This window comes from Python bivittatus, unplaced genomic scaffold (genome assembly GCF_059951505.1).
Source record: "Python bivittatus isolate LINGU-HERP-01145 unplaced genomic scaffold, Pbiv_v1 ctg000480_np1212, whole genome shotgun sequence".
NCBI lineage: Eukaryota > Metazoa > Chordata > Lepidosauria > Squamata > Pythonidae > Python > Python bivittatus.
Genome location: NW_028277075.1, coordinates 76,759,246 through 76,780,533, shown reverse-complemented (window position 1 = coordinate 76,780,533; position 21,288 = coordinate 76,759,246). Strand labels below are relative to the sequence as shown.

The following is a 21,288-nucleotide window of genomic DNA, read 5'->3' as shown; positions in this document are numbered from 1 at the left end:
AGCCAGTGAAGGAGCGTTTCATTCGCCTGAATCTCTTTTAGTCACACGACGAGGGAAAGTGTCTTAGGTCAGCCTTAACTGTAGCCCAGCAAATCTTCAGGCAAATTATTTAGACCACGCAAAATATCCCGTCGGAAAACCAAGCTACGGAGACTGACGAGAGAAGCGCAAAACTCATATAGGCGTTGGAGGGCTGGGGGTGCGGTACGCAGAAAGACTCTTGCTCGCCTCTGGGATAAATCGGGACATTAACACTGGCCGCTCAGGTATCGCGCCGCGGGCGTGGCTGTTTGGGTGGGGCTATGTTAATGAGGTAGCGGGAACACGGTAGGTGAACGTAAATAGGAAAGCAGACCTTCGTGTTCCACGTCAGGGTGAAGATTCGGTGGGCGTTCGCCTCAGCCAATAACACGCCTGGGCACGCCGGGGCGGGGCCTTCAGAATCTTCCCAGGTTTTTATTTCGGACGAGGCAGCGAAGCTCTTTTACTCACTTCAGTGGCCTCCGGAGACGAAGCGTGCTTTGCACCATGAGCATCAGTTACCATCGCCCTGGGAGTATGAACTATAGCAGCCGTTCCCACGGATCCCTTCCTAATCGAAGCTCATTGTACCGAGCCAATTCGGGATTCTTAACCCGAGGGTCCTTCAGGGATGTCTCCAGCTATCCCCTCTCTACTTCGACGCCTTTCTTTCTCTCCCCGCTGCCCAGTTTGGAGATCGACCCCAAGCTGCACCAGATACGCACGGAAGAGAAGGAACAGATCAAGGGGCTCAACAACCAGTTAGCCTCCTTCATTGACAAGGTGCGGCCTCAGAGACGCGTATTAAGGCGAACGTGTGCATGGGTGAGAGAGGGAAGTGTAACTTTGCGTCCATGTGTTGGAGCTTGCACAGCCAGCAATAAAGAGTTCTGGAAGAAAAAGTATTTTTAAAAGTTTGTATCACGGACCTACATGGATTCGAAGTTATGTGTCCCGTTTAGTGTTTCAACTAGCCTAGACACCATTTTAATAGTCTAAAGCTGTACATTAGACTGTAAAGAAAATAAAATAAAAGTAAATAAAATTCAGGAAAAAAATAGTGGTAATTCTCTTACCTTGTAGCTAAGAAAACTACATGGATGTGTCCATAAAGTCATCAAGGGTTGTGTTAAGAGTTGGAGAAGGGGGGATTTTTTAAAGCTACCTTTATTGCAAAAGAATGCCGCTTATAAAAAAAAAATTTTTTAACTGAAATAACAGAGAACATAGCAATGTAAACATGAGACCAAAATCACTATAAGGATTCCAACAGCCATGGAGCACCATGAAAACAATGCGCAAGAGAAGAAAAAAATATAATAAACCTATAATAAACAAGGACAGCAACACAAGATGGGAGGGTAAAATAGTGGTTTTCAGGTGTCCTTCCTTCCGTGAGTAACTCAAGAAAAATGATGCAAGCCAGAATATCCTAAGAGTTTTCTGAACTGGGTAACGGTAGCACGAGCCAAGGGATTGGATGAGGGGTGGGGGAAACATGGCTAATTCTCCTTTTGCTATGGTTCCAGTGTCATGTGGGTACTCCCAGGCTAGCTTGAAAAGAGATTTTAAAGAAATAGAAAATCAGATCTTAGGATAGGGTTATAATACCTGACTGATCTCTTCAAGGACGAGATTTCAGCAGTAGAGGACATGTTCTGCAAGGCGGGGGGGATTGAATCCCTAGGACCTCCGGGTGGGAAAGGTCTTCTGTCTCAAATCTTGAAAGGCTGCTAGCGGTGCTGTGCTAGATAAAGCAGTTGCAGGAGTTCAGCACATTCCTTCCGCTCTCATCCACCCCATGTTAGCAAGTTTTTTCTCCCAGATCAACAACATCCCTTTAATAAAAGCTTTCAGAAGTTGGGTATGGCTCTCGCTACACGGAAACCTTCTGCTTCTATGCAGTCTTCGATGTTTATGAATATGAAAAAAGATACTTCTATGGCCGCCATTGTCTTGGTTTCTCTGTGCCAAATGCCATCCTTGTAAGTCTAAATACACCTCCGGTTCTGAAAGAAACTAGTCACACTGTGACAACTTCTCTGCTCTGATTTCCAGCAAAGTTTCTGCAGTGTCTCCAAATCCAGGTCAAGGGTTTTGTTTGTTTATAGAGTTATGTTTCAGCTTTCTTTTGTACAACTGAAGGTGGCATACATAATGCTTCCGCCTCCTGTTTTCCCCACAACAACCACCCTGTGAGGTTGGCTGGGCTTTCATGCCTAAGGGATGACTAGAACTGAGGTTGCCCAGTTTCTAGTCCACCGCCTTAACCATTATACCAAATTGGCTCTTATATTTTTATAACATATATATCTTATATATTTTATAACATATATATGTTAAACATCACACTGTTCAGTTGCACTGAAATGGAGAATAGTTGTAAATTTGAGGTTTTTCTGTTTTAAGACTAGGAAGTCAGACAAGAACTTACTGTAAACCATTTGCATCTGGTGATCAAAAGTATGTGCCTCTCAGAAGCAATGCATTCAGCTTACTAATATTTTCCAAGTTGTGAGTTAGGGAAATTGTACATTCGTATGGCTTTGGGAAAGTTGTCAAAGGTTTTCCACATCCATAGGTATCTGTCTTATAAACTGTATATCCAGAATGGATTTTTCATCACAAATGCTTATTCTGTTGTTATTTGCCAGAAGAGCTGGTGTATGGTGTATAATTACAGTGTTGGCTAAAGATAATTCATAGAAGCAGAGAGTTAAAAGGGGCTGTTTAAGCCATTGAATCCAACCTGTCAAATTGAAGCCCCCCAGAGAGATGGCTGTCTAGCTTCCACTTGAGCACGTCCACCACCTCACCAGGTGATTCTTCCTGGTAGGAAGTTTTTCCTAACATTCGATGGGAACCTGCCTTCCTGTAACTTAGATCTATTATCCGATGTCCCACCCTCTGGAATAAGAGAGACTGTGTCTTTCTTCTGTGTAATTGCCTTTCAGATTTCTGAAGCGTGCTGTCATATCCCCCACCTCATCTTTTCTCAGGGCTAGTCATACCCAGCTCCTTCAATCCTCTTCTTATCAGACATATTTCCTAGGTCCTTGATGATCCTCATAGCCTGTTCTAAACTCATTCATCTCTTAGGAAGGAATCCAGTTTTTTTTCTTCCTGGATCCTCCTTAAAATGCAGCATCCAGAAAGGGACACAATATTTGAAAAAAAGTAGAACTATTACTTTGCATGAATACCCACTCAGTCATGAAGTAACCTGGATCATTATAAGCCAGTCACTGTTTGTCTGTCTCATCTACATTGCAGCTTTGTTGAGGATAAGAATACCAGCTAGCATGAGGCCGTGGAAATAATTTATAGTTAAAATATAATTTAAATAAATAAATGGAGGGAATGAGAAAATGTTCCTTCAAACAAACCACCCCCAAACAGTTACAGTTTAAATTAACAAATTAGCAGTCTAAACATAGAAACTGTTCTGAGATGCAGTTTAAAATTAGTGGCTTTCCCTTATCCATCTAATATATAATAAGATAACTGGGATCAACTTCTATCATCAACTTCCCCCTTAAGATGCATTTACAATCCCATTTATGGGGAGGCTACTTAACATCCCAGTAGCATATATACTCTTGTCAAGTTCTATTCCTAGTATATCTTCTCTATCAAGAACCACAATTATTAGCTATACCATCCTATACGAGAACTTAACAGTTAGTTAAAGCCGTGTTAGCCAACACAAGCTTAAGTCAGGCTTGACTGCTAATAACTACACAAGTGCACCCATCTAGTTTTTTTTTTTCTTTACACTAATATGGAAGGAGTTCTCCATTGCTACCTTCAGAAATGTCTTTTTACCTTTTGGTCTAACCTACACACGTGCTGTAAGTTACTCCCATCTAACACAAGTGGTGAGCTTTTTTGAGATGAGCCAAAGTTGATTAGGGATTGCCACCTAGTTCAACACGATCTGTAGAAATAACTTTTTAAAACTATGCTGTTAGGATTATCATATCAGTGAGGGGTGTTTAAAGAGAAGAGTCCAAGATATAAACTTGCATTTGTTTCATATAATACTTTTATAGAAGAAGAATTTTCTCATTCTCTAACAATATGGCCTCTTGCAGCAGCAATAGCAATAACAAAAATTTGCCACCACCAATATTTATCTTTTAACCTGTTATCAAAGTTATAGAGCCCTCTCTCCTTTGTCTTTAGTCATCCTATGCACATGATATAGTTGTGTTGGGAATTTGCAACCACTTTGCTGGTTTCCTCCCCACCCACTCTCTCCTTTGTTACACTAGATAGCAACATTTAAGGGAAGTGACCTGGAGCATTTCCACCCTATAAAACCTAGTGGAACAGGCAGATACCTTCAGGGAGAGGTGGTCCCTAAAGTATCCTGGCCTTGTGCCATGAAGGGCTTTAAAGGTGATAACCAGCACCTTGCATTGCACTCAGAAAAAAACTGGAAGCCAGTGCAGCTCACGACCAAACTAATGGCAAAACATAGAGCAACCAGCCTTAGAACTGGCAATGTAGGTATCAAAGTGGTGGATAGCTTTTGTCTTTTAGGATCAACCATCAAAAGTAAAGGAACAACCAGCCAAGAAATCTGCTGCAGACTAGCACTTGGTAGAGCAGCCATGAAGGCCTTGGAAAAAATATTCAAATACTGTGATGTCCCTATACCTACAAAGATCAGAACTGTGCAAGCCATGATATACCCTGTGACGTTCTATGGAAGCAAAAGGTGGACTTTGAAGAAGAAAATAGGAAGAATATTGATGCTTTTGAACTTTGGAGTTGGGGAAGACTCCTGAGAATACCATGGACAGACAATCAATCAATCAATCAATCAATCAATCAATGGATCATTGAACAAATCAACCCAGAGTTCTCACTCAAGGCATAAATGACCAGGCTCAAATTATCCTACTTTGGATACATTATGTGAAGAACTTGCTCTATGAAGAAGGCTCTAAAGCTGGGAAAGGAAGGAAAGAGAAGAAGAGGATGACCAGCAGCACGGTTGATGGACTGTTACAATAGCAATGAGTGCATCGTTGGAAGTGCTAAAGGACCAGGTTAGGAACAGATCATCATGGAGAAAACCTATCTATGTGGTTACTAGGAGTCAAAAATAACTTGATGGCACATAATCATAATCAGGTGCATCTCGCACAGCAATGGTGTAACATGGTTGAATCGTGGGGCACCCAAAACTGCACATATTGCCACATTCTGGACCAGTTGTGATTTTATGTTTAGAAAAAACCCCATGGCAAGAGTTCTCTTAGGATATCTTTTGTTGGAATTTAATTGAGATGTGGGAAGCCAGGGAGAGTGCAAACAACTGGGTTTATGATTCAAAGCAGAGCAATCATGCAAACCTGCACCTCTTGGCACCACACAATGGTGGTGAAAATTTTACAAAACGATTTCCCTCAAAAACAAACAAAAACCAAAGCCTTTTATTTTCCATCAAGTATTTGGGCCATAAGCCAGTGGTCAACAGTAATTTCATATGAGAGCAAATTCTAGATAGGCCACAGATTCTTACACAGTGGATTTGTAGGACTGTCCATAAACAGCCAAATAAAAATTTTGCCTATTTAGATAGCCCCTGAGGTGGGGTGGAATCCTGCATCTTGATCAAAGGATCTTAAATGCCTTTCCCCGATTCGCTTTTTAGTTTTTGATTTAACTCTCTGTTCTCTCTCTCCAAGGTACGCAAACTTGAGCAGCAGAACAAAGTGCTGGAGACGCAGCTGAAACTTCTGAGGGACAAAGACCAATACAAATCCAATGTGAGGCACATTATGACAGTCCACAGCCAGCCCCTTAAGCAGCAGATAGAGACCCTCAATCAAGATAAGGTGAAATTGCAAAATGAGCTGGACCACACGCAGACTCTTCTGGAGGAACTGAAAAGCCAGTGAGCAAATCATAAGAGATAATGAGAGATGTGTTATTTAATATTCCGTTTGTATGTTTGGAATACACATATGTGTCTGTTTAAACTAAATATCCTTCATGTAGCCAAGGCAAATTCAGATCAGGGCTGTAGCTCTGTGGCAGGGGGAGGTTTTCCAGATTTAAACTAGGCATGCTATTTGTAAAGATGGGCACTCCTGTGCAACCATTTCAAGGGCACCATATTGTGAAATATTGTTCTGTATGTGGTGAGATATTATGTTTGAATGATCTGATGGCAGCCAGATTTCACCGACGGTGTTGTGCGTGGTTCTTCTCCTTCTTCACAATATATACTGTAGGCCTCTGAGCTGTAAGTAGTAAAAGTGTATAAAAGCTTGTGGCAGGCAAATAAACTTTCCTGCATTTTTGTTTCTACTCATTCTCATTCAATTTGATGAAAAAGAATTGACTTCAGAATTTTTTTCAAGGGAGCAGATTTTTTCAGTGAATTTCTCATGAGTGGAATGTGGTGTTTGTGTCTTTATTATAAAGTGCTCAGGATGTGTGAAAATATTATGAATGGTGGTGCACTAATCCAACTGCAGCCACCTTGGTGTAAGAACTAGTTCTCAAATGGTCACAAGCAAACAGCCTGATACCAGATCTGCCCGTTACTAAAATGGGAGAAGTGGAAACTGTCCTTCCCTCCCAAAAGAGAATAGCTTCTAGCCCATTACATCATACTGGTGAGAAAAAGAGATGCAAGAATTTGAACAATAATTTCTCTGTAAATAAGTCTTGTATTTGATACACAGCAGATACTGGGATTCTCTAGTTTTTCTACAGAAAATTTACTTAGCAGAAGTGTTTGAAACCTTGAGGGCTTGTTTATCTGTTTCCAGTCCAGCTTGCTGGGAGAAACCTGCCATTTGGCTTCCCACACTTCCATGAAATCCCAAGGGAAGATATCATGAGGGGAATCCTGCCATGGGGCATTTTCAGTAGCAGTGAAAATGTCACCAGTAAGAGATGTTCGTGCCTTGCGAAGTTGTTTATTTCTTCTGCCTGGAGAAATCACCCACCCCATTTCTCTGCCCACACATTAGATGAAGAATTCTGAAAAACAATTCACATTCAGTCTTACTTTACCTCAGCTGAGTGTTAGTGTTCCAGCTATTATATTCCCAGTGCTACAACTATCAACAGACTTAGCTAGTTTTCATATTTATTTTACAACATTAATCTAAAATGGTACATATTGGATGCTTTCAAGACAAGCTGCAACTCTTGCAGAGGCTAGAGAACAGGAAGTTGGTAAATGGTACATACCCACTGGACAAGTCATCTTAAACTGCACCTCACAAGCATTATCTCTTGTCTCTGATCTGTAGGTATGAAGAGGAGATAAATCAGCGTAATCAGCTGGAAAATGAGTTTGTGGTGACTAAAAAGGTGAAATGAGTATTGGAGCCTAAAAATTGGTGGGACCTGACCAATTTTTATTACCCCTGACCAATCCAAGACTGCTTTTCTCTCTTCTGCAACTTCCAGCTTACACAACTTTCTTTCTTGAGAAGTTCAAACTGCTCTCAGTCTCAGTTTTCCTTTGCTTTTCCATATTCACCCATTCTCCTTGCTTTGTCTTCTCTTTTTGGGCAATATGACAGAGGGCTGGTTTCTATATGGTATGATGGAAGGGGGACTGTTAAATGTTTTTGTCTCCACACTGTGCATCTTTCTATGAAATAGGAAAAGCGCACACAAGATGGATGGATGGATGGATGGATGGATGGATGGATGGATGGACGGACGGACGGACGGACGGATAGAGTTAACCTGATTTCCACTCTCCTTTAACTTCAGCCAGAGAGAACCAAATGATGTTTACTACAACTATACCTTCTTCCTGCCCACTAGAGAAAATGCATAGATTTGCTCAAGTTTCCAAAACTTTTAAAAACAGTGTTGTTCTACTATATGCAAGATGGCTCATGCTTCCAGACCAAGCTTATCAAATAGAGAAATTTGCTATCTGGAAAAAGTACAGCATTCCCAAAAAGCTGTTGAACCCTTTCAAGCAGCTCAGTGACCTCAGATGCTCCCCTACCCCATTATGATATTGTGACACAGCTTTGCACATCCTCCCCATGTGTCTTTACTGACAAATGATATCCCCAAATTTCCTGAATCACTGCAAAACACACCTGAGTATTGTTGATTTGAAGTACTGGAAGTACTAAATAAGGGATGCACAGTCTTTTTCTTTCTTTTTTTAAGTAACAACTGTACTTGGTATGTATGTAAGTATGTATGTATGTATTTAAAAGATTTGTATGGCCTTTATCTAAAAACACAACTCTGGGCAGCTCACAACCACTATAAAAACCATAAACCATAAAACCAAACCAAAACTCAGTGTCTCATTCGTCTCCTTGGGATGCCCCACAACCAACTCCAGACGTCCTCACTCTACCCCAGCACCTAGGTGAAAAGCCAGGTCTTGATGGCCTTCTGAAAGGCTAAAAGGGTGGGGGCCTGCTGAATTTTGTATGATGTGCTAGGGGCCACCATGAAAAAGATGGATAGGGCCAAGAGAAGAACTAAATTTGACTTAATTAAATATGACTGTAATTAAAATTAAATTAATTAAATTACATGCCATTATTTTGATTACTCCCAATGTCCATTTAATAATTTTCCCCTTCAGTCACATTAAATATTATGATTTGGCGGCAAATTAGAGGCTCATCAAAAGGTTTGAGGTCATATATTTGGCCCTGTATTAACTTAGTTGCTTAAGATGGGCAGCCATAGAAATCTTTTAAATAAACAACTCAAAAATTGGAAACTTCCACCTCATACAATACTTAGTGAGATTCAAGGAATATGACAAGTATCCAGAGGAGAATCCTGCTGTCTGCTTTTCTACTCTGGCAGGACCTGGATGATATTTACTTGCAGAAAGTAGATGTTGAATCCAAGCTAGAGAGCATCACGAATGAAATCAAATACCTTAAGCAGCTTTTTGAAGAGGTGAGTACCAGAGACAAAAATGAATGAATTACTGATGTATTTGTTATAGTTGATGAAAATGAGCAGGTACGTTATTTTTCTCTCATTTTCACTTCTTTCCTAGTAGCTCCTTGCAAGAGCGCTGAGGAAAGAACAGATAATGCAGTGGCTGGGATCAAGTTCTGCCCCATGATTAAGCCTCCCCCACCCCCAGATGGACTACAATGTTATCTACAACTCATTATGCTTTTCCTGCCCCTATCCAGGAGATCAGAGAATTGGAATCTCAAATCCAAAATGCGATGGTCACTGTGGCGATGGACAACAACCGGGAACTGGAGATGAAGCACATCATCGATGAGGTGAAAGAACAGTACAAGACCATGACTACCAAGAGTCGTGATGAGGCTGAACAGTGGTACAAAAGCAAGGTAACTGGTTCACTTTTATCTGCCTGCGTCCACATCATGGAAGCATAGTGTGAGATGGGCGGCTATATAAATATGATTGGGAGATAGATAGATTAGATAGATAGATAGATAGATAGATAGATAGATAGATAGATAGATAGATAGATAGATAGATAGATAGATAGATAGATAGATAGATAATCCATACAGATGCAAGCACTGGTAATGGATGATCTTATTTTGCTACCTCTTTAATATTAAACTGAGAAATCCAGCTTGCCAATACGAACTGTTACCAGATTAAAGCAATCTAATTTCAGATCCAAATAAACAGAACAATCAGATTCTAGAAACAAGGAAAAGAATCTGGCATTGTTTTGCAACTCAGTGGAATCTAGGAAAATATTTTAAGGATTTGCAAGTCCATCAGAGGACTGTTTCAACTAAACTGCTGTAATCCTCTAGGTAAGGCCTGACCAATGTCTGAATTTTCAGGATAACTGTCATTCCAATAATAATTTCAGAGCCAGTAGTGCAGCGTGGTCTGATCTTTTCACTGACAGTTAGGCCTCACCTAGCTGTAATAATGAAGCATACATGTTTACATGTTTTTGAACCTGGTTGAAGTATTATGACTTGGACCCAATCTTTTGCACTACCAGAAAGGACTTCAGCTCATGCAGAAAACTTCTCTGACTTCTAATTATGCCTTCCATGCTCCTAGATTTTATCCAATGTTTGTTCTAGAAGGAGTCTAGTGTATGATGTCCAGCATATCTAGAAGATATGAGGGTGGGAAACCTGCCCACACGTTTGGACAGAGTCCTAGTATTCTTGTTACGGAGCCTGCATCTTACTCATCTGAATATACTATCATAGTGATTCCTGTTTACCCCTCTGTTCCCTTTCAGATTGATGACATTGTAAGGCAAAATCAGAAGCATAAAGATGAGATGAAAAACATCAAGGGTCAGATTGCTGAGCTGACTCGCGATGCCCAGCATATCAATGGAGAAATTGAGGCCTTAAAGAATCAGGTAAGCTGCCAGCCTCTGGACAGAATCACAAGTCTTAACCCAAAACATTCATAAAAACAGAGAACACACAATGCTGGGGGGAAATGCCACAGAGACTCTACCTACAATCCATTCTGTGAAGCCTAACTTTTCCAGTCAATTGTTCATTTTGCTCTCTTTCGTAACTATTTTCATGTCTAGTTTTAATTTGTCCAGCTGCAAGTGTCCTCTCCTTCTCTGAAATAAAACACAAGAGGGCACAATGTTTTATGAGAAGGACAGGCTTCTCAAAACCACCAGCTGTAAGTTTTCCTCTACTCCATTAACACCACTAGATGAATCCTGTGGTCAGGATGCCAGCGCATCATTCCAAAGGTCTTCAACCCAAAAACTTAGCTGGGCTCATAAATTGTGCTGAGCTGTGGTGTGGTTTGTCTAGTTTGGAGTAGGGATAGGGGTGCACAACCTCTGTCCCTCCAAAGTCTTGGGTGCAGTCCACCTCAGCTGTGGAAACTTGCTGAGTGATTCTGAGCCCAGTACTACAGGGTTGTTAGGAAGATAAAATGATCCTTGTGTAATATCCCTGGAAGAAGATATAAAGATATATAGAGATATATAACGCAAACAAATTACCATTCTCCTCTAACAGTTGTTACCAATAATATTTGCTAATGTGACAAAGGCAAAAAGTAGTAAATCAGTTGGAAGCAATCATTGGTCCCATTGCTTTTTGGAAGGGAACCATGGCCATGCCATTCAAAGACCAAGTATAACCCTCAGCCTGAAAAAAGCTGCACAACTTTGGGTTCAACACAATGTCTGAGCCCAGTACTGGCTTCTCTTCTTGGCTGACTTCTAGCTGCTTCCTACATTGGGAAGTTATTTCACTTGGAACTTCTTCGCACTCTTCTTGGCCACCCACAATAACTTTGCAAACTGGAAGGCAAGCAGCTGTAGCTCAAAATAGGCAACGTATTTCCCATCATACTTAAAGAGAGAGGCTTTGCTTCTGAGCCCTTGCTGCCTCTTCTTAGCTGCTGGACTCTCCATAAGGCTTCCCATCCAGATAGTGGAAACAGAAATGTTCCTCTTTCCTCCTGCCCAGCGAGCCAATCTAGAAAATGCTGTGGCCTCAGCTGAAGAACAAGGGGAGCAGGCTCTGCAAAGTGCCAAGAGTACTGCCCAAGACCTGGAGGAGGCACTGAAGCAAGCCAAACTTGACATGGCCACCAAGACAAAAGAATACCTAGATCTGATGCACCTCAAACTGGCCTTTGATATAGAAATTGCCACCTACAGAAAGCTGCTGGAAGGAGAAGAATACCGGTAAGCAAGAGTCAGCTTGGACTTCCTGTGCACGGGTGCCGGATGTGTATGAATTGGTTCCTCTGCACTTGACCACCCAGAGCAACCTTCTCCAGCCTAGGGCTCTCCCAAAAGGTTGGATGTCAGCTCCCAGAATTCCTAATTGGGTAGTGCTGGAGGATAACAGTTTGAGGTCAGTTGATCTAAGAAAACAGGGAAGGACAACTTCTATGGGTGGGAAGCTGCTTTGCATGGCCTTTTGATGCTGTCATCTGCCAGCTTGCAAATATATGAACATAATGATTAGAATAGCCAGAAACAGGAAAAAGTGCACTGCAGGAAGATAATCAGGTCACGAGGGGCTTGAATCCTTCAGGAACAGATAGCAGAAACACACCTGTGAGTCAAGATTCTCACTGTCATTTAGGATAGGACAACATGAGCATCTTAGGAAAGCATATTTTAATACAGCTCTCCAAGGTTTCAGGCAGATTCTCCCAGCCCTGCTTGGATGTTCCCAGAACTGACATAGGATCTTTTGCACATGCTATACCAGTAAGCTGTGGCTCTTCCTCCAAAAGAAGCAGTGTTGTCTTTCGCACACTTTCCAAACTCATGAACATGCTTTTTTCTTTCCCCAGGATGGTTGGTCAGGTTCCAACACAACAGGCCAGTGCCATTAACAAGTTAGGTAAGCAGTCTTCCTGTTCTGATGGGTGGAGGTGATCAAGCATCTCTATTTTATTGACCTTTCTCCATCTGAGGTTTTTGGTAATGTGATAGCTTTACTCTTCTCAGTTCTCCCCAAATGTTTTGCAGTATCCTGATTCTCCCCATCTGGGTATTTGGGTCATATCCTGAAAAAAGCTGAAACAAATCGAGGCCAACAGTTACCTAAAATCCTCCTTTGTCACTCTTGACATTCCATATTCCTGCACTTTAAATTATTTGTTAGATAGTGGTATCACTTATGCTATAATGATATTTAATTTTCAAGTTCAAAAGCTGATGTGCAATGAGGTTACCACTAGTGATAAATGATAAATAGTGGTAGTAGTTAAATATTAAACTTTCAAACAGATCTCAACATTTGTGCTTGTTGTATAACTCTTGCACACTGTGGAGGATTATCTGGGGACTATTCTACATACATAAGCATCACCATTATCTACTGGGAAATTGTTCTTTACCTATACAGTACATTGTAGAAAAATATCTGCTGTGTTGGGCAACATGATTTTGGGAGACATTTATTGATTATTATTTCATTGAAGAACTGCCGTTAAATTTTTAAGACAGCTCTGGATTTCCTAAAACGTAGTTGGAAAACCACTGCTATATATTGATGGCAAACATACAGTTGCATTTAATGGGTGACATGTAAGGTTATTTAGAACCTGACAGAGAACATGCAATGGGAAATAGTATTTAACAGTGGATATTTGAAATCAGCCAACATCAAAACAAATAGGAGATGCAAACAAATGTAAAGTATGTGAATTTTGAATTTTAACAGTCTGAATTCAAAGTTTGAAGTTGCAGGTTTCATCCAAAGACTGCATGGGAAATTAATCCAATACAGAATTATAAGTATTTGCTCCAGCTCTGAATCTGACTTGGTGCGTTATTTCCACGGAATTAGGGACAATAGAACTGCCAGCCACGTAGCCATGTGTTGCTAAAAGAAAGGTCCATGGGTGAACCCAAGGCCTTCCTTGTAGTATTCTTTGCTGCTGCTTCACACTACATGCAGTTACCCTTGAAGCATTCATCTAAGGATTGGCAGAAGTGTGTAAAATAATCCTTAAATCTAATTCATCTTCTTATCTTTTGATTGTTGAATAATGCTATCTTCTCTGCATTGCCCATTTGAGATAATGGAACAGAACTCTAGATTCTTCTGTGAGCCTTGTAGAGTATCCATGTTTCATGAATCAATGTTTGATTAAATATTTCTCAGTCTGATGTGATTTGCCTGCATTTGACTTTCTCTGTCAAAACCAGCTTTCTCCAGCAAGTCACCCAGCAGATATATTGGAAAACAACTCCCATCAATGCCAGCCAATTAACATAGTTTAGGATTATGAGAGATGAAGCCCAACACATTTGAAGGACAGCAGGATGGAGAAGGAAACTTTAAGCAAGCTCTTGTTTCTTGGTTAAATTTGCCTGCTGACTTGCTTGCATGGGTCCTCTGGTCTCCTCTTTTGCCAAATTACTCTGGAGAGCCAATCAGAAACTTCTTCATTAAGGTCTTCTTCCTCCTGTGATCTGATTCTTAAATCCATCCATTGCTTCTGCAGCTGGACTCCTGACTCAGGGAACAGCACTTCCCTCTCACACTGGGGCTGCAGGGACTTCGGTCACCACCAGCAGCTCACTGAAGAGGCCTTTGATGATCAAGACCATTGAGACCAAGGATGGGAAGATCATTTCAGAGGCCAGTCATTTTTCAGCGAAGTAACTGTAGTAGAAGCAGCAAAAAGTCGATGTATCTTCAAGACTTAAAAATAAATGATTGTTTTTATAGTCTCTAATGATAACCTACTTCATATACCTCCATATTTTCTCCCTTGCAGTGCTATTTCTTTTTCAAGCTACAATGGCTGAATTTTACCTTGCCAATAAAGTGGTGCAGATAATATGTTCTATGTACCAATTCCTATTAAAGCTCCTGAAAAATGTGTTGCTGGTATCAGTTTCTTGCATGAGTTCTGTCAGCAGCTCTATGCACATCTAGGGCCTGTCTTTTTTTCGTAGCTTGTATCATATTCTCTGCTTGTGCTGAGGCAGGAAGTTTTGATTTTTCTAGGTGGGACATACACAAAGAATTGTGCCAAAGGTACAAATTCTCAGATTATAGGGGGAGTGGAGATTTCAAGTTAAGGAGATCATTTCTGCCACAGTTAGAAGTCTGGAGGATATACCAGGAAGTAGCTGAAGGAGAAAAATACACAGCTGTGTGTGGCTGTACAGCATTCCTTCTGCTACAACTCAGACATCTACTGTTCTAAAGCATTTCCTATGTCTCTTTGCCATACTTAACTGCAGTCTCTCCCAATCTGCTCCTTAACATCCTTGTTCAGACTTGGGGGGCAGGGGGAAGAGGAATATATGACACCAAATGAAGCAAGGATGTGGCCGGAGGGGAAAATCATTGACTTTCCTTGCTGTATTGCAAGAAATTACTTCCTGCTGAAAGAAGTGCTTTGCAATGTTCTCTTATTATATAATAAATATACAAGTTGATATATAATTGTTACAACTTGGGAGGGGAGTTATTTAAACATTTTTTCTAAGGTAAATCCTGGTAAACGATAATTATAGTAAGCAGCCATCAGTCAGGGTGACTGTCCTGCCACCTCTTAGTCCAACTGGAAGAAAAGTGTTTTGGATCTTCCAGGTCAAACCCCAGAAATATAGAACTAAACCAGCCTTGGGTCAAGCAGCGGCTGGGTAACCATGCACTCTTGTATGTAAAACCAGTGAAGCCAACTCTCTAGATGTAAAAATGAATTTATTGGGGAAAGAGAAATGTACAGAAAACAAGGGAAGGCAATAATCACATAAACACAGAATTTCAAACAAATCAGCCCAGATAAACTAATTGCTTACTGCCTCCTTGAATAAGCTTTTGGCTTTTATGATACGCTCAATCCATCTTTGGAGAAGGTTGATCTGGGCTTCCTGCTTGGCTGATCTGAGGTAGTAGTATTCCTATTTCTTTCTGACCATTGATCAATTTAATTCCTGCCACATCTGGGTGAATGAATTAGACAACAAAAACCAGTGCCAGAGATTTGGGAAAGCTGCTGTCTCACAAAGTGGAGGATGCTGAGTGACTATATAGACCAGTGTTTTTCAGCCTCAGCAACTTTAAGATGTGTGGACTCCAGCATGCTGGCTGGAGAATTCTGGAAATTGAAGTCCACACAAAGTTGCTGAAGTTGAGAAACACTGAAATACACTAACATACTATAAGGTGGTTTTTTGATGTTCATGTCCAGGAAATGTTGCTGTTTCATCTACAGATGCAACTTCCTCGGCAGATTTTTTGTTTGCTTGCTTCTTAGTGGGTATGAACACGAGCCTTCATTTCCAAACCAAAAGTTAAGATATTTCTATGTTATACATTTCTGTTAATGTTAAAAGGTCATAGTTTCTTCCAAGAACCTGGGAATTGTTTGTGTGTGTAGATGCATGAGAGAGAAAGAGGGAGGGAGGGAAGGAAGGAAGGAAGGAAGGAAGGAAGGAAGGAAGGAAGGAAGGAAGGAAGGAAGGAAGGAAGGAAGGAAGGAAGGAAGGAAGGAAGGAAGGAAAGATAAGGGAGATTGCAGGAATTATACTGCACATGCCTAAGCATTCTTATGGAACAATAGATCCCAGAGTTTTGTGGAGAGACAATGGTAGTTAAAATACTTACAGCCTGTCTGTGTCTATCCCCTCAATTTGTAAAAAGGTCGAAAAGGGCTAAGTGCTCAGGAGACTGACTTCATAGTGCAATACTTTCTATGAAAACTGGCATGAGAGTAAAAGATGAGGGACCCTGAACCCATCCCCATTTTGTGGAAATACAACTTCCAGCATTCCTCATGCCACCTGGGCCTGCTGGGACTTGTAGTTCTGTAACAACTGGAGGTCCATAACTTTTCCCTCCCTATTTTAAGGAGTGTGGTACTTAAGTTTTTATGTCTTTCATGTCAGTCCTGAGATTGGCAAAGCAGAGCAGAGCAAATGAGAGACAGCGAAATTCTTCTTGTAACAGCAACTACGATTGGGTGGTGAAGGCTGAAAGTTTGTAAGGCTTTCCACCCTGCTTATGGTGATTTAGTGGTTATTTTAGAGCCAGGAAAAGAGCTCTTCCTTGGATAGTTGAAAGATGCTGAATTGTTCTATCCAATCCTGGATAACTAGGATGTTAGCTGTCCACTTATGTCACTTCAAAAAGGGACTAGCCAATACTTCAGGATAGTTTAAGAAATGAAAGTCATTATTTGCCCTTAAAAGGCTAACTGGTCCTTTGGCATGGGAAGTGTGGCATTACGTAAGCTTTTGAGGGACGCTATCCACAAAATGAGAAGAACGAACATCAGTCTACGTTTAAAATGTTCACAAACATTCAAGTGGGGATGAAAATGGAAGATAAGATAAACCTATCTTAGGGTGCTGCCTTTTTAACAATATACAAACTTCCACGTTTTTTTCACATATCTTCCTCTGACAAGTTATATTTAGTCTTTTCAAAACAGCTCAAGAAATTGCTTTATCCTCAGTCAGAGCAAAGATGTGTTTAACACAGTGTTTTTTACTGTTCAGGGGTTTTCCTGCTGTGACCTGAACTTGGACCATCTGGATTCAAAGCAGATGTTTTCCTATTGAGCTGTGTCTATGAAGAAAGTTGAGGGAGAAAGAAGAATCTATGCTAGTACTGAAGTCACAGAACTGGCATAAATGAACATTTAAATGAAATGCGGGAGAAGAGTCAGTCAACAGCCAGATTTGGCTCCCCCTTTGTTCACATGTTTAGATTGCATACAGAACTGTCCATGTGATGGCTGGGAGGAAGAATCAGACAATGATTTTGGAAAATATAAAATTCAGTAGAATTCATACTTGCCTTTATCCTTAAGCAAAACACACTGGTTCCTTAACAGAAAACACAAACAAGGGAACTAGACAATTGTTACAGTAAATAAACTAGAGGTAATTTAAATATCTTTAAAACATTGATTTGAAACTATATATATATATATATATATATATATACACACACACACACACACACACACACACACACACACATATATATATATATATATATACTTAGTGAGTAGAGAAATATTGTGCAACTAGCCACCTAGAGTCATTGGAAGTCAGGCAGGATATAAGTTTAATAATTAATCATTATTATTAATTTAATAATTAAATACATACATACATATATACATTCTGTGCTAGTGTTTTGAAGGATGCATATTCCCAAATATAAATGTGGCTGGGACAAAAACTGAATACAATTTAATTCAATTCATGTGTAAATGTAATTGGAATTTTAATTAATGCAGTTAATATGATTGTTTGCCACATATTTACTCATTTTCCCCCTTTCCCACATCCGGAATTACAATTTGGTGATATGTTCTCGAAAGGCTTGATTGGCTTATTCAAGATTTTCAAAAATTATATATTTGCTTTCTTTGCCTAAAACTAGATTCCAGAATAATGGATGTTGACACATTCAGATGGAAGGTAGGCCAGATCAGACTTGCAACTCTGAAGGAGAAAAACGTCTGGGAAGGATGGGAAATCTTGTGAATGAAGTATTAAATTGCAAACAATTCCTTCTTGAAGAAAAAAATGGGAGACCTCTAAAGAGACTGGTGTGGATACACAGGCCTCTCTAAAATGCTGAAAAGAAAACATGCATAGAAAATGGAGGCAGGGAGGTATGAAACCAAAGAAGGATGCAAAGCAATAATCAGAAATGGGAGATATTTTCTCTTGTGAGACATCACTTCCTTTATATAAATTGGAATAATATTGATGGAATGCTTTTTGTATGGCTGCATTGTTCATTAATGCAGTACCTCCCTCTTGTAATTTCAATATCATTTTCATTTTCTTTTTGTATTTTATATGCTAGCCACTCCCCTGGTTTATCTGCAAACTCAATTTTATTTTTGCTTTACATAATTCATTTCCATTTCCATTTCTTCTACTGTTAACATAGATAATTGTCATGGTAATTTAGCTTAATTTATTGAGAAATACTTATCTTCTCTGGAAATTTCTTTAATTCTTCTTCTTTTCTCTTTATTTCACCCAAAATAGACCTTTCAGGTTAACATTTATTATAGGTAAGGTCCTCAAGCAGGTTATCAAACAGCTTTCTTCTGAATACTTGGAAGTCAAGCCAGACTAACCTTTTATGACAAAGTTACCAGCTTAAAAGATCTGGGGAATGCTATGGAGGTAGTATAGTTCGAACACAAAAAGCATTTGACCAAGTTTTTCATGATATCCTTTAGCTGGATTCATAATTGGCTAAATGAGCACACTCAGAGAGTACTTGTAATGTCTTCACATCGGACTGGAGAGTAATAGTGTGTGAAGTGCCACAGGGCCCTGTTGCAGTTCGATATTTTTATTAATGATCTGAATGAAATTATTAAGGAGATGATTATCAAATTTACAGATGGTACAAAACTAGGAATGTCTGGAGCTTTAGAAGAGAAAGAGAAGATTTAAAAAGATCTAGATAAGTTTGAATAGTGGGTCATAAGGGACAGAATGGAATTTAACAGGAAGAAATGTAAAGTCCTGCATCTGAGGAGAAGAAATGAAAGGCATGTCAAAGGAGGGTGGGGAGGGAAACCTGGCTTGGCAGTCATGCATATGAAAAAGATCTGGGTGTTCTAGTAGATTACAGATTGAACATGATCCAACAGTATGATGCAGCTGCTAAATGCTATTTGCAATGTTTTAACAGGAGCATAGAGTCCAGATCATTGGAAATAAATATCATACTGTACTCTCAGGCCCTATGTGGAATATTGTGTCTGGTTCACTGATATCTAAAAAGGATATAATGAACTGGAACGAGTTCAGAGGAGGGCTACCAAGATGGTGAGGGGTCTGGAAACCAAATCTTTTGAGAAACAGTTAAAACATTTGGATATTTTTAGCCTGCAAAAGAGAAGACTGTGGGAAGATGTGGTAGCAGTCTTCAGATATTTAAAGTGTTGTAACATAAAAGACAGATTTCTTCCCTGGAAGTCTTCAGACAGAAAACGGATAGCCATCTGTTCATTTAGCAGTTCCTGCATCAGGCAAGGAGTTGGACTAGATGCCTCTGAGATCCTTCCAACACTTTGATTTTATTTTTTGCTGTCCTTGAGTGTCACCCATTTTTTTGCGGTCTGGATCTGGCAGCCCCCTCCTTCGGGTTACAGTCAAACCATTTTGAGGTTTTCTACAACATACTAAAAATGCCATTAATACAATTAAGCATGTTGTGCTAAGAGGGCCATTGCGTACTCCATGGGTAGAGGATGTCAGTTTTTTTGAATCTAAAATTAGGCGTTGTGCATGCTTCCTTGTTGGATTATAGTCAAATAGTATGAGTGTTAAAAGGAGATGGTGCAGTAGTTGGTTGTATAAAAAGCTGCAAACCTGTAATGTCTTTTTCACCTCTTTCCCCAGCTAACGTTTTCTCAGGTTTTTGTTCTTCTGAGGCTTTATCATAAACTGAAATTGCCTAAAGAAATTATTATGGCAAAAAGCACAAGAGGGGCAACCTTAGAAGTGAATCTTTTCCCCTTCAGAGTGGAGATTGATATATGGGGAATATGTGGAAAAGTTACAGTGGCAGACCAAAAACACAGTTCAGTGACAGAGAGACTAGGAAACAGCTTTCAGGAAACGATGCAGCACAATAGCGTTCAGGCAGACCTGAAGGTCCACACAGGGTGGCTTCATGTTTAATCTTAAACCTGGATTAAGAAAATGTATTTTTGGTGTTGTCATATTATGCTCTGCCCAAACAAACTGTATTGTGGCTTAATGTTCACACAACATGCTAAAGCGATGGCTATATTCCCACTTCATGAAGAAACACCAACCACCTAACCCCATTTTAGCCTAGTCCAGCATGTTATATAAACCCAGCTGTGGAATAAGATGGTGGAAGCAATCTAGTTTAAATAATACACTGGTCTTTTATGGAACTCTTGCCCATTTTGCAAATGGGAGCAAACACTGCTTGAGATAGGGCGGAGAGTTGCTCCCATGACTTTAAATCGACTCATTTGATCCTACCGAGGAGGTTTTGAATTTGAAAGTCCAGACTTCCTTGGTTGACTTTCATCCTCTGATAGAACCCAGACCTGTTGGCTGCAGGCCCTTCAGCCTTAACCCTCTGAGACACCATTCCCTTCCCAAAGCAGTAATGATTGCGCAGAAGCTCTGAATTTGGGCCATTCATATTCATCAGTTAGATCTTTCATGTCTTTGAAAACTGAGTTGTTTTCCTCCTCAGCTAGACGAGAGTCTGTAAAACTGGCAGACGTCGCTTCCTGGGCATACATCGGCTGAGTTGTCTTCTTAAAAGTCATCTAGAGAAATTTGGCAGTTCTCTGCTTGTGGAAGATCTGGAGAAGAGAGGAGTGATTGAATCCTGGTCTCCATTTGCACTTAACCATAATACAGTTGTGCTCAGAAACAGTGTTTTCCTTCCTTGTCCCCATGATCTTGCCCTATCTCATGAGTGAGACTGCCTTCTTTCATCATTAGCTGTACTGGTCTAAAAGTAGCATTCACCGACAAGGAGAGTCTTAAGGTGTGTAAAATCTGTTATCCTTCGTAATCTATTATCTTGGAGGCGAACTCAAACAATCAATAGTGGATGTGAACAGAGGGGGGTTGGGAACTCAGCTTCCACCTCTGTCATTTTTTCCCAAGATTTTGCTCTCTCCATTAGTCCTGTTTTCCCAAGTTCTTTTTATATCCATCATTTCCCCAACCATGTTTCCGACGCCAACTTAGCTGCAGGCTTCCAGTATGGAAGATGAGGGCAAAGTAGATCTCCATTATATCATCTAAGGAAAAAAGAGGAGGCAGAGCTAAAATGTCAGGTG

The 21,288-nt window shown here is 40.3% G+C and overlaps 1 protein-coding gene across 1 annotated transcript; it reads left to right on the top strand.

Annotated features, from left to right (window-relative positions):
* The first annotated feature begins 334 nt into the window (after positions 1 to 334).
* LOC103067556 (keratin, type II cytoskeletal 8-like) lies at positions 335 to 14,324 on the top strand. Its single transcript, XM_007433936.4, has 9 exons — positions 335 to 804; positions 5,721 to 5,929; positions 7,302 to 7,362; positions 8,848 to 8,943; positions 9,189 to 9,353; positions 10,244 to 10,369; positions 11,454 to 11,674; positions 12,295 to 12,344; positions 13,957 to 14,324. The coding sequence occupies exons 1-9, from the start codon at positions 529 to 531 to the stop codon at positions 14,115 to 14,117; spliced, it is 1,365 nt and encodes a 454-aa protein (XP_007433998.1). The 5' UTR covers positions 335 to 528; the 3' UTR covers positions 14,118 to 14,324.
* The last annotated feature ends 6,964 nt before the right edge of the window (positions 14,325 to 21,288 follow it).

Bases quoted from the DNA above. Each gene is read 5' to 3' on its own strand.
- LOC103067556 (XM_007433936.4), top strand. From the start codon at position 529: ATGAGCATCAGTTACCATCGCCCTGGGAGTATGAACTATAGCAGCCGT. The intron at 7,363-8,847 runs GTGAAATGAGTA...CTACTCTGGCAG, and splicing joins AGTTTGTGGTGACTAAAAAG to GACCTGGATGATATTTACTT. The intron at 8,944-9,188 runs GTGAGTACCAGA...GCCCCTATCCAG, and splicing joins TTAAGCAGCTTTTTGAAGAG to GAGATCAGAGAATTGGAATC.